This window comes from Mastigoproctus giganteus, chromosome 10, assembly GCF_048544385.1.
Source record: "Mastigoproctus giganteus isolate SK-2022 chromosome 10, ASM4854438v1, whole genome shotgun sequence".
Taxonomy (NCBI): domain Eukaryota; kingdom Metazoa; phylum Arthropoda; class Arachnida; order Uropygi; family Thelyphonidae; genus Mastigoproctus; species Mastigoproctus giganteus.
In genome coordinates this window covers 40,511,399-40,525,790 of record NC_143584.1, presented here as the reverse complement: position 1 = coordinate 40,525,790, position 14,392 = coordinate 40,511,399, and the positions used below count along the sequence as shown (strand labels likewise).

Below are 14,392 nucleotides of genomic sequence, written 5' to 3'. Positions count from 1 at the left end.
ATCAAGCGTATTGGCTGTATGATTAGGATTGTCTGGTATTCTTGTAGGTATATGAACAATCTGTGCTAAGTCATTAGTAATTGCAAAAGCCTCAGCATCTCGACCTGCTGGGTCGGTGTGACTAGAAAACGGAAGCCAGCTGGAGTTGTGAATGTTAAAATCACCAAGGAAAATTACCTCACTGTTAGGAAAGTTGGACTGGAGAAAGTCACTTGCAAAGAGAGGAAGTCAAAGAGCTCCAAGTGATTAGTGGAGTTGGGAGAACGGTAGAGACAACAAATGAATTTTACACAATGAGGTAGAGAAATTTTAAGCCAGAGAAGATCAAAGAGAGGAGATTCCAAATTGCTAAGTCTCTGACTGGGAATATCAGAACGGACATATGCACAAGTACCACCTTTGAGGCGAAAGGAATCATACAGCAAATAATTTGGACATCTGAGATGAGCACTAGTTGAATCAACTGATAACTGAGATTCAGTCAGAAAAAGTACATGGGGTTTGCAAGACTGCAAGTGGAAATGGACATCGTTGAGATTGGAATTGAGACTACGTATATTTGTGAAATGAATTAGGAAGTCCTTGGGAGGTTTAGATCTTTTCGCAGATAAGCTTGCTCTATTATTTTGACAATTCATGGTGTATTCAATAGTAAGAAGAAGTGGGTGGGACATGCTGTATGAAGTAATGAAATTTTTGGATATGGCGTACATGTGGTAAGAATATACCCAGATCCTTGACATAACGTGGCCTCGACAATGCTCCCCGCATACACACTACTCGGACTCCCTTCAGTCACTATCTGGCAGAGTAGAGGTAGCAAGATTATACACTAGCTGATCCGGAAGCTCCTAGGGAGTTACCAATAGGTTTGGTCCGGTGTACTATCTAGCGGCTGGCCTGCGAACACCGTTTTAGAGCTGTACCCTCGAAATGTAAGGAATATTGGATCTCGCCACAACATTCATCATAACCTCAAAAATCATCAATCATACTGCATGATGGAAGAGATAGGGAAGGGTTGGCTTCATTATTATATGTGGATTATAAGATAATAGCCTGAAAGAGCTTCACAAATCTTGATATAAAATAGATAAATGTTGTAAAGAATTTGGATGAAAATCAGCTACTAAAAAAACAAAAGTTATGAAAGTTGGAAGAGACAAGGAAACTTTAGAATACAGACTAAATACCCAAAAACAAGAACAAGTTAGCAATTTTGTGTATTTAGAACAAAACTTTAATAAAAGTGTAGAAATAAACAACAGAATAAATCATAAAGAAAGAAGTTTTAGAAGCCAATTAAATTCATCTGGAGCAAAAAAGAAATTAACCAAAAGACTAAATTAGTAATAGTACCGGATGCAAGGAAGCAGTTGCTTTTTTTAATTAAAAAAAAAAAAATTACCACTTAATTTAACCATTCCTTCTAATAATTTGCCCAATTCATCTTTAATTTTTTTCAAATAACATTTCAACATTAGGTGGAATTTTACACAAATAATCAATTACTCTCTAACTCAAAGCAAATTTCTGCATGTCTATTCTGTACACACCTTTTCTCAACTTGAATTTATATCCCACTGTATGTTGTTGGAAAAAAGGGTCAAGATAACATCAGCATTTAGTTTATTAACCCATTTAAACCTTTATCACCACTTAGCCTAGTTTCAAGATGCTTTACAGAATCCCATTACGATATTATTTTGCTCCCCCCATCCCAAAGCTAATCTTGTTACTTGACTCATCTAAACATCAGCATCACAGCAATTCCAGAATCATTCATATTTATTGACTCATCTAAACAAAGATGAGTCAGCAAAGATGCAAATCACCTGTTTATCTATGACCAGTCTGAATTAGTACATACTTAACAGAAGGTCTTTACGCATTTCACTGCATTTTAAAATGAGTTCTTTTATTGAGCATCGACTTTCCATCAAATTTTGTTTCAAATTAAGGAAAGATGCAAAAAAAGCCCTGAAATGTTAAAACCAGCTTCCAAGGAGGAAGAAGACCATATTGTCATTCAAATCAGTTTCAAAGTTTAAATAGTGGTGTTTGTTCACTGAAGACGATTCTCACTTTGGCTACCTTTCAACTTTTAAAAACAAATGATGCAATCGTTCATGTTCGTGATCTGATCAGGAGTGATCAATGCTGAATTTTATCCGGATAAGGTACATGAAATTGATCTTTTTATAGTATGTGTCAATCAATTTTAACACAAGATTCTGAAAAAGTATGCATTTCAGCCAAGCTTGCCTCATTACTGATGATCACTGAGAGTGGACAGTTCTTGCACATCAAGATCTTACAGCTAACCCACACTTTGTTTCTTCCATCATTATTAGTGACAAATTGTGGGAGTATGGTTATGACCCAGACACACAGGCCCTGTCATTTCAATGGAGACTCCATCTTCTCCAAAGCCCAAAAGAGGCAAGACAAAGTAAGACAATGTATGTGAATAAATTATGATTATCCCGATCTCTTCATTTTTTGACTCTCAACACAATGGTTCATTATGCCCGTGCACACTTGGCACTTTCCACTGAAGAATTTCTTCCAAAGCACACCATCACTGTGGTTCGCCATCAGCCATACTCACTGCATTAAGTTCCTTTTTTGTTTTTTTTTTCTTTTACCAAGCTTAAAATCCCATTGAAATGTCACAAATTTGCAATGACTCAAGAACTGATTCAGAATGTGATATAGGAAGTACTGGCAATTCCAAAATAAATCTATCACGAATGCTTTCAGAAATTGCAGAAGCACCAGAATCAAAGGTATACAGGTTAAGGAGACTAATTTGAAAGAGAATCTGAACAGCTAGCTGCTAAGCTTCATCATTACCCAAATATTAGTTCAGTCCCCAACCTTTTTGCCATCACATATGTCCTTCCAAAAATATGGTTTCCACACTTGTGCACCTAGCCACAGCTTTATACAATGGAACAATCATCTTTTTGTCCCTGCTGCATTCTTAAAACTATTTATACAAATAATAAGCAGAAATATATGCACCTTTTGTTTTTAGCATGTTTAACTAGCAAAGTAGGTTAATATCTTCCCTTCTCTTTTTTTTTTTTTATGTCTATGCAACTTCAGTTTCTATTTCAACTCTGAAATTAGACAATGTGTTATCAGCATGGCTTTACCTTAGGTTGGGTCACAGTCATTTTTATTTTCTGCTATTTTATTTTGTTTCTTTCAGTCAAATCAATAGTTTTTCTTATGCCGATGTCTCTTTTTATTGGGCCTTTCCTTTAAATAAAACTAATTAATGTGATTTATCAGCAGTTGTAATCTCCTCGTTAAATTCCTTTCTTACTTAAATTGGTCAGTTTGGTGTTGCAGTTAATCCAATAAAATCAAAATATGTTTTATTTTATGTGACTGCTATATCTTCCAGGCTTTGGGATGAAATAATTCTCCTTTGTTCCCCTCTGAATCAGTTAAATTTTTATGGGTTGTTTTGGATGCTAAATTATTTTTCCATCTATCCTATGAATATTCAGAATGTACCCTATCTGATAATTTAGGAATTCTGATCACACAGGTCCAATGGAGAAAAGATATTTCATGGCTACTGAAACATCTGACTGGAGCATCAGATGGTTCCTGTATCATAATTACTTTGGATGGATGATTCCGTTTTGTCATTCTGGTGTTTGACTACTCTCGTATCTTCTATGAACAAACTGAAAAAGATAGATAGCTTTTTGATCAATAATAGACTGATTTGCTCAATGACTAATGTATTGATCCTGTGTGATGAGACAATGAAACTAAATATAGAACTGGCATGGTTTTATTAATTGGAAGTTAACTGGTCTTATGTTGTGTAACAAAAAGAAATGCACCAAATTACATGCACCAAAATATATAAAAATATGTACCGAAACATTATTATGTACAAAACAGTTTTGTATTTATTATTAAATGCAAAAGCCTTTTTATTAAACAATAAAAAGGCTTACTTCTTGTACCTTAGGTGCAAAGCAGGGCAACCAGGGTAAGAATTGGGGTCCACACATATGCTGCCCTACCTGTTCATCAAAACTACGCATGGGTAAATCGAAAGGGATGTTTTATGCCTTTCAAGTGGCCATAATAAGGGGGAAGCCAACAAATCACATCACAGACTGTTACTTCTTATGGTGCCTCCTATCAGAAAAGAGATGACAATGAAGAAAAAGTGGACAGTGACGTACCCAAATATACCATCTGCAATTCATCCTGTGCCTCACATTGAAGTACTACCTATTCCTGAACAACATGACCGTTTTTCTATACACTCTGTGAAGATGAAGACAGTGATGAACATCAACTTGATATGCACGAAGAAGTACAGCAGCCATCTACGTCAAGAAATCCACCATTTAGTCCAAACCTTTATCCTTCTGAACCACATAAGATCACAGAAAGTGAGTGTAATGACCTCATCAGGTCATTACATTCAAGAATAAGTCAGAGCTTTGGGCCTCAAAGGTTGCAACAGTGGAATCTTCTAGATCATTCTGTGAAAGTGACAACATTTCGTACGCAAAATAAAGACTATGATAAATTCTATCAAACAGAAGGTGAACTCACTGTTTTTAAGAATGTTGACTGTCTAATGGCAGCAATGAACATGAGGGATGTTCCCGAAGAATGGCAACCAATTATAGACACTTCTAAGATTAGCCTTAAGGCTGTGTTATTACATACACACAAAAGAAATATGCTGCCTTGAATAACCCTTGCGTATGCTGTCCACAAAAAAAAAAAACATAGAAAACGTCCTCTCAGGTGTACACTATAAGAAGTATGAGTGGCAGATATGTGGTGATTTATAGGTAATCACCATTTTATTAGGACTACAAAAGGGTTACACTAAGTATTATTGCTTTCGTTGCAAGTGGGATATGCAGAGAAATTTTGTGCTAAGAATATGCACTACGAGAAAAGGAGGTGGCCTCAACGAAAATCATTAACATCTGAAATGAAAAATGTAACATTTGAACCTTTGGTAGATCCAAATAAAGTTTTGCTTCCACCACTCCGCATCAAACTGGGGCTCATGAAAAATTTCATGAAGGCTTTGGAAGTGAATGGTCCTTCCTTCAAGATATCGCAGCACAAATACAAAAGAAAATGGAGCGTCGCCATGTTAGTTGATTATTGTTGGATGGTGAAAAAAGATGCTCTCAAAGCTTGTTTGTTTGTTATTTGGTTTTTAGGAGCATTAGCAACTAAGGCCATATTGCTCCGGGATATGCGGTGGTCATTCCCTGACCTTTCCGCATCCTCCGTATTTGGTGGTGACGGGCTCGAACCCCGGTCTAATCAAGAAGCGTGTGCTATGCACTGCTGCTCCTGCCCACCTGGCTACGGAGGCGCCACTCTTTCAAAGCTGAATACAAGCAAAAGGCGAAAGGGTCCTGTGTTTGATACAGGTATGTTCATGGCTACATCTTACTGACATATAAATAAAAATATCCTATATAAATATAAAAATTTTTAAGCACTTTACTGCCATTTTAAGCACTATACCCGCTTTAGCACTATACCCGCTTTAGCACCATAATCTATGAAGTAAACTTACTTTCATGCCAGTAACAAGATATGAGCCAAAATTTGTTGTTCAGTGTTATGATTGTTATTTGGTTTTTAGGAGCATTAGCAACTAAGGCCATATTGCTCTGGTGATATGCGGTGGTCATTTCCTGATCTTTCTGCATCCTCCGTATTTGGTGAGCACGGGTCAGTTATGGAGTGATCTCAAATGTTTTTGATAACCTTACATTCAAGTAAATGCAGATGAGAATATTCTATTTTCCATGTACCAAATGCACAACATAACAGCTACAAGCATCCGTCCAATTTTAGGAAGGATGTAGAGTTGCTAGAACAGAAAAGGGCAACAAGATTGGTGAGGGAAACAAAGGGGTACTTAAGTTCTGCAAATTGCAGCATCTGGAGACTAGGCACCTGCGAGGCAATCTGACTGAGGTGTATAAGGCCTTGAATGGTTTGAGCAGGCTCAATGCTGATGGAATTCTTATTCTTGCTCAGATTACAAACCTGAGGAGGGTAAACTCAAACTGAGGAAAGTCAGTTGTAGAATAGATGTGTGGAAGTTTGCCTTTAACCAGCAGGTAGTTGATTGCTGGAACAGACTTCCATCTGTTGTTGTGGAAGTGGATAGCTTAAATCAGTGGTGTCCAACCTTTTCCCATAGAAGAGCCATATTCAAAGTTAGACTTGTTTTGCAGGTTGCACTGAGAGATTCAAAAAAACATTAGTGTGTTACATTTTCCATATCTTGTTACATGTAAAAGGAAATGTTCTATTTTCATGTTACCATTTTTTATTTTCAGGCAATATATAAAACATGCAAATTCCCAACATTTTTATGTCAAACAAATCTATGTCAGTGAATCATTTTTTAGGTTTCATTTAAATTATAAAAATTTCTGAAAAGTAAAAAAATACCTTATTTTTGCTTTTAAATGCTCACTTTAAAAATTTACAACCTGAAAAGGAGCGCTGCTTTTCAATATTAAAAGCAAGCTGCAAAAGTAATTTGCAGATTACTTGAAATCATCACTTGAAAATCAATGCCCATACTAATGCTTCTTCACATTTCTGAAGAGGAAATAATCACTAAGATCAGATCTTTTCAGCTTCTCAGAGTGGCAAATGCTTTATGATAACTTGTTACAAGAGCATTGTCATGAAGAAACAAGACACTTGCATCAAATTCCCTCTTCTCTGTTCCTTTGTGACCCCTCCTACATTTTTGAGAACAGCAGCTTAGACATTTCCAGAGATTGTTTCCTTCTGTGGCAGGTATCAAAAGAATTTCAAAATATGAAATCTTCCTGGCAGAGGACTGAATCTTGAATTTTTGAGTGGTGACTCCCGTTTGGCTTCTAGATTCCAGTGATGAATCCATGTTTCATTGCCAGTTACAATTCTTGAAAGAAACCCTAATGGATCCACATCATTGCATGTATAAATTTTCCTCACAAATTTGAGTCTTGCACTGTTTCTGAAGAGAGTGGGAGTAACCATTCTTGGCACATATCATGAACTGATCTTTGACATTGCTAGTGTTCTTAGAAGATGGTCGGTACTGACCCCAGCAAGAAACATTACTTTCTCTGGCTGGCAAACACAGACACTTTGATATATCTATCCTACATAACCAGGTCTTCATTTTTTTTGGTATATTTATGGATTTGTCACTTCTGCTGGCCATCCTGAGCAGAGGTCATCTGCTATGGATTCTAGACCACATTTAAACTGTTTAGACCAAAATTTTAAATTTTATCTGGTATTCAGAATGGGAAGCATCACCATATACAGCTTTTCATACATTCATGAATAACTTTGGTCCTTTTTTTTTTTTTTTGTCAAAAACTTGATGTTTTTGCTTTGGGTTGGCTAATTTAAATCTCTCCTGTTTTTCTGTACTTCACTCAAGTAATAGTAATCGTGGCATGTGATGCAAGAAAGCAAGTGTATGAGCTTAGGTAACATCAGCCAATAAAAAAAATAAAAAATTCACAACCATTCTCTCTAAATGTTTGTCCAGTTCCTCCTTAAATTGATTTAACCTATCAACTTTCACAATGACAGATGGACGTTTGTTCCAGCAATTAACCACCCGTTGGCTAAAGGCAAATTTCTGCACATCTATTCTACAGCTGTCTCTCCTCAATTTGAATTTATGCCCCCTTAGGTTTGTAATCTGAACAAGTGGAAGAATCCCACCAGAATTCAACATGCCAAACCCATTCAAGGCCTTATACACAACAGTCAGATCACCTCGCAGGTGCCTAGTCTCCAGCCACTGCAATTTGAAGAACTTAAGCTTCTCTTGGTAAGAGGATCCTCCGTCATTCCGCTCACCAATCTCTTGTTGCCCTTCTCTGTACACGCTCAAGCAAATCTACATACTTCCTAAATTGAAGCCTCCAGACCTGTACGCAGCACTCAAGGCGTGGCCTGACCATTGCCTTATATAGAGGACAATCACCTCCTTTTCCCTGCTAACAAAATTCCTGTACATCAATGACAAAAACCCATGACCTGCTCTTGCAGCTTGTCTGCATTGATCAGAAAACTTCATATCTGACTGCACAATTACTCCCAGGTCTTTCTCATTTTCTACCACCCTAAGCGTAGTACCACATAGTTGGTTCATTCCTCTGGGATTACTTCTACCCATATGCAGTACTTTGCATTTGTCAATGTTAAACTTCAGTTGCCACTTCTCAGCCCATCTTCCCAAATTTTCTAGATCCTGTTGCAGTAGCACTCTGCCATTGCTGTCATTAACAACCCTGCCAACATTTGTATCATCTGCAAACATCGACACTAAGCCTGATATACCTTCATCAATATCATTGATAAATATACAAAACAACAGTGGACCCAACACCAAAACTTGTGGGACTCCAGTAATAACATTAGTCCAAGAAGAGCAGTGCCCATTGATTACCACCCTCTGTCTTCTCCCACTCAACCATCCTTTTATCCACTGTAGCAACTTACTCTTAATACCATACTGCTCCAATTTGTGCAGTAGTCTTCCATGCGCAACAATGTCAAAAGCTTTCCTGAAATCCAAGTATATGATATTAAAATTATTTTTTGCATCCAGTTCTTTTGTAACCACATCATAATATCCAATCAAATTTGTCAGACAAGACTTTCCCTTAACAAACCCATGCTGTCTGAATTATTGCTGCAGTCTTGTCTAGATCATCCTGCAATGCATCTTTAACCAGTGACTCCATTATTTTACCTGGAACAGAAGTTAAACTAACTTGTCTGTAATTACCCATGTCACCCTTCAATACCCCTTTGTGAATTGGGGATACATTTGCACATCTCCAGTCCATGGGGACCTCCCCTGAGTCCAAGGATGCTCTCATAATCACGGAATAATTATGATGCTCTCATAATCACAAAGGAAGTAAGCTAAGGGTTTGCTTACTTCCTTTGCCGCCTCCTTTAATATAACTGGATAGATCCCATCCAACCCAGGTGCCTTTCTTATGTTTAACTTCAACAATTTCTCCTCGACATTGCTCTCAGTTATTACAAAATCATTAAGCACCCTACTACAATTTGATAACCTTCTGGCATTCTCAATCCTTAATAACTCCTCATGTGTGAATGTAGATGCAAAATACTCATTCAGTTTGTTTGCTATCTGAGCAGGATCATCAACAATCGAACCATCGATCAGTGAAATGCAGATAAAAAGTATTGAGCTGTGAAATAAGATAAAGATTTATGAAAATATGATAAAAATAATTTTTTTTTTATATATCAAGCATTATAGTCAAAGTAAATAACTTATTGAATACCTCTCATGTAAACAAAGGCCTTGTACCTAGTGTTCCTTGGTGAAATATGCCAAATTCTGTCTCAAAGCTTTCAGGTACAGGCAACCTCTGTATAACACGTTATTTCTACAACACTGTTTTGCTCTAACAAAAGTTTAGTTTATTGGTATTTTCTGTTAATGTAATCAATTATAAACGGGTAGTAAACTCTATCTTCTTGCATTTGCTATAGTACTGATAGCTGGAATTCTGTGGGCTTTCACGCTATTATGGTGAAATGTGTTTCCCCTTGCATAAAATATTCAATCATATAAAAAACAAAGAAATTTTCAGAAACTCATTACTCCATTTCTCACTTGTGCATAATGTGTTTGTTGCAACTTGTGCATGCCGTGTTCTTTGTTATTAATTGCTTATCATTTTTGCTGTTTTAAATTTTACAACCAAAAAAAAAAAAGTCAGTGAACAGAAATATCAATTAGTATGTACATATTGCAGTATATATTAATTAAGCTATGTACGTAAGCATAAATTGATTTTTATTTTGCTAACTGTAAAATATTCTTCCGATTTTCACGTATCATTTGACTTTGTTAATTGGTAAGGTAATAAAGTTAAATTTGTGCTTTATATCTTTAAAGCTGGGGTCCACTGTATTTTGCTGGGATATCCCTGGGTTAGGTTCTGTGCTATTGAACTTGTGCTTGTTTGAGACCATAAAAAATTGTAACTTTGAAGCGTGTAGTTCATGACTTTTAAAGAGAGCAGAAGGTACACGAAATCTAGATGCTGCAGAACAGATTGTGCTTAGCAGCGATGAAGAGGAAGAAAATTAAATGAACGTACATTATCTGACATATAAGTATCACAGTTTGTAAGGTAAGACATTTGTTTAGTTATTACTATTTAAGTTACTACTATTATAAAAATAAAGTTAAAATATTAAGTTATTACTACTATAAAAATTAAGTTTCCGATAGTTATAAAGAAAAAAAAAAAAAAAAGTGTACTTTTGTTAGCTTTTGGAACGTAATCCCTTTTTGGTACTGGTTTTTAATCTCATATAACACAGTTTCACATTACATGAGATTTTGTAGGAGCCAAACCACCGTCTTATATGAGAGTTACCTGTAATTAATATGTAATTTGGTATGTAATTTGTAACGTTTAAGCAGTTATGTTAAGCAGTATGACACAAAAGTAGTACAGCCGGCCCTCGTTATAACGTGGTTCACTTTATGCTGATTCGCTATAACGCTGTTCTTGTATTATAACCTACTATAACGCTGTCATAAATCACTATAATGCTGTTTTACAGATTGCATTTTTGGAACATTTAACAAAATCGTTTCATTTGATGGAGTCGATAGCTTGAAAATGAATAGTAAAACAGCAGTGAAACATTTCCCACGCTCAGTGAAATTTTTTTCATTCCAGTGCTCAGCTCATTTCACTCAGTCTTTCATATATTTTTCACACTTATTTAATTGCAGTACAGTGACTTGTTAAGTAGTTTCGAGATCAACATTTTAAAAAATTATCAATTACCGTATTTCCCCATGTATAAGACACATCTTCTAAAGTATAAGGTATAAAAACTGGGTGCGTCTTATACAGTGGTTGTAGATTTTTTTTACTTGCATTTCCCGCTTTTTCGCGCTTGTTGTCTTTGCACTCATTGTTTCGCACTTGTTACCGGTATATTAGGTTACGTTTTGCCACATTCTGCCCAGAAATGGCTCAGAAAAGATTTTCGTACAGTGCTGAATTCAAGTTAAAAGTGATTCAGTTTGCAAAAATGAATGGAAATCTAAAAAATAAGTTACTGATTTCAAAGGAGGACACAATTGGTGCTTCAGATTCATGAAATGGAATGGACTAAGAATACGTACATCCACCAGACTTGCCCAAAAGATGCCTGAAAGCTATGAGCTGAAGGTCCTTGAATTTCATTGTTTTGTCATTCAATGTCGGAAGACATATCAGTTTGAGTTGGGACAGATTGCAAATATAGACGAAGTCCCCCTTAAATTTGATGTCCCAAGTAACAGAACTGTTGATAAGAAGGGGGTGAAAACTGTAACTGTGAAGACAAGTGGACATGAAAAGAGCCATTATACAGTTGTTCTAGCTTGTTGTGCTGACGGAACCAAGCTGCCTCCTATGCTGATTTTCAAATGCAAAACAATGCCAAAAGAAGACATTCCTCGAGAAGTGATTGTCCACGTTCATGACAAGGGTTGGATGGATCAGGATGGGATGAAGACCTGGTTTGAGAAAGTTTGGAGCAAGAGACCAGGTGGGACCTTATGCAAACCTGCCCTATTGGTGCTTCATCAGTTCAGGGCACACAAAACAAAAAACAAAGAAGATTGCTGCAGAGCAAAAAACAAAACTTGCCGTAGTACCTGGAGGCTTGACATCCCAGCTCCAACCACTTGATGTCAGCATTAACAAACCCTTCAAAGCTGCCATGAGAGACGAATCGAACCAACGGATTAAGTCTTCTGGGGATATTTTGACACCAGCAGGAGGAGTGAAGAAACCAACTATAGGAGAAGTTTGTACCTGGGTGAAAAGATCCTGGGATAATATCAAGATTGAGATCGTTGTCGTGTCATTTAAGAAGTGTGGCATTTCAAATGCCATAGATGGAACTGAGGACGAGGCAATATATGAAGACAGTGATTCGTCATCAGACACAGATGAGGACAAGCTAATGGATGGGAGTTTTGACAGTGACGAGGAGTTGTATGAATTTTACGATGAATAACACTTGAGTTCAATAACTTTATATAATACTTTTTTTTTTTTCAAATTTTGGGCCCCAAAATTAAGGTGCATCTTATACATGGGGAAATACGGTATATTGCTTGTATTATTTGCATTATATGCATTTATCCGAAGTCTAGTCATCACTCAGTACAGTATTAAACATCGTGCGTAATGGACAGTTTACTCAAACATTGTATCATAATTAAATGCAACCAACGCAGTTACATTTTCGAAGAGCTAATAATGGCAGATAAGAATGGAAAAACAACGTCTGGACACAGTACGAAGACTATAAATGTAAGAAAAGACTGAATTTGAAAATTAAATTAGACGTTTTGAAGTGAATCAATTCCAGCCAACGACAAGCGGATGTGTACCATAATTTAGGACTGGCAAGTTTAACTATAAGAACAATTATAAAAAATAAAGAATTAATTTTAGCAGCGGGAAAGACAGCTGTTCCACTGCAAGCAATTAGGGCTAGGCCGGCTATTAGGATAGAAACGGAGACTTTAATTTTATTGAAGATAAATATCCAATGCAGAATTCAGTTAAGTTTAATATTATTAAAAAAAAAAAAAAAGAGAGAAGAGATTTTTTTTTTTTTTTTTTTTGGTAGTTGTTGGCACATCGGTTTCTGTGGCCATAATGCACCTCCCAACATTTTTTTGTGGTACTTTGATCCAAGCCTGAGGCGGGATTCGAACCTGCGACCTTTGGGTTGCGAGGCAGGCATTTTACCCACCCGACTAGCCCGGTCGGCAAGAGAGAGAGAGATTAGCCTATATGATGATCTGAAAAAAACTCACCTAAAAAAAATATATATATATGAAACCATTTAAAACTAGTAAGGGCTGGTTGAATAGATTTAAAATCCAGAGAGAAGCTGCAAGTGCAGATCAAGGAGCCGAAACTTTCAAAAAAGAACTTGTTAAAATTATTGAAGAGGAGTATTATGTGTTTATACTTCTCAACAAGTTTTTAACATAGATGAAGCAGGACTTTTTTGGAAACAAATGCCTAAAACAAGGGGAAAAAAATGCCAGGTTTCAAAGCTTTATTGTTGGGTGGTAACGTTGCAGGGGATTTAAAATTACAACCCCTTTTAGTTTACCAGGAAGAGGGCCAAAGTACAACCCAAAATCGACACATTTTTCATGATTAAATTCATCAATTAAATTAAATCAATTTAGATCAATTAAATTCATGATTTTAATTGGAATTTTAAGTTTAATTTTGATATGTAAGTAGTTACCACATAATTATATACGTATGTAATGCAGAATATTTTATATGTAAATATATTTAAATATTAAATATTTTGGCCGACATTTGTGCACCTTTTCACTACCATTTATTATTGATTAGGAAATATTCTATGGCACCAACCGCAACTCACAAGTACATGTTACCTTATGGGAATGCGGCGCTTGCTTAGCGCGGATTCACTTAGCGCTCTGTTTTTCCAGAACAAATTATCAGTGTTAAGAGGGGATCACCTGTATAACTGATTTTATCCGTTTTTTTTTTTTTATAAAGAAACTAATTAAGGTTTTGTTCATTTTTAATCTGGAACAGGTGATAGGTTCCCAGACTTGAGGTCTGACATTTTAAAACTGAATATTCATCCAATAGCAAAAACTTCAAAGTGGTATTTATAGGTGACACACCAGATCTTGAAGTCATACAGTACTGAAGAAAAACAGGCAAAAATGTAACAAGTCAGCAACAAGATTTTATCTGAGGAGATGGGTTTTGAGATTATATATCTGAAGAAGATAATATAATTTTGCATCTAAAATTACTAGATCTATTTCATATCTAACTTTCTTGGACAAGATAGTATTTTTTATTATTATTTTTTTTTAATTAAAGGATAATATGGAAACAGCTTTTTTGCCAAAATTGAGTATTTATTAGTTATCTATATGCAAACTTACCTGACCATATGCTAAAACAGTAGCATTGTAACCATCAAAGCACCTAAAAATAAAATGAAATGTTATATAAAATATTGCATATCATTTAGCTAACACAGAGAGAAAAAAATTATACAAACTTTAGCATACCAATGTTACATAATAAATGGCAGTAGTTCATTGTGGAGGACAATTTTGAATTTACTCTCATGTAAGTGAACTAAAGTAATATTAATAAAAAGAAGAATGAATAAGAAAAAAAGTTCTTGAAAAAAAAAAAAAATGGTAAGCAGAGGTTAGTTACTAATCCAAAATTGCTTTGATTTTTTTTTTTTATATTATAATAAAAAT

The 14,392-nt window shown here is 35.8% G+C and overlaps 1 protein-coding gene across 3 annotated transcripts in view; it reads right to left on the bottom strand.

Moving 5' to 3' along the window:
* The window catches only part of LOC150078996 (kinesin-like protein KIF21A), a 755,520-nt gene that overhangs the window by 713,460 nt on the left and 27,668 nt on the right, over positions 1-14,392 (bottom strand). For all 3 annotated transcript variants that reach the window (XM_090383539.1, XM_090383541.1, XM_090383540.1), the window contains exon 3: positions 14,063-14,105. In XM_090383539.1, coding sequence (XP_090239665.1) covers positions 14,063-14,105 — 43 coding nt within the window. The remainder of the gene's footprint in view (positions 1-14,062; positions 14,106-14,392) is intronic.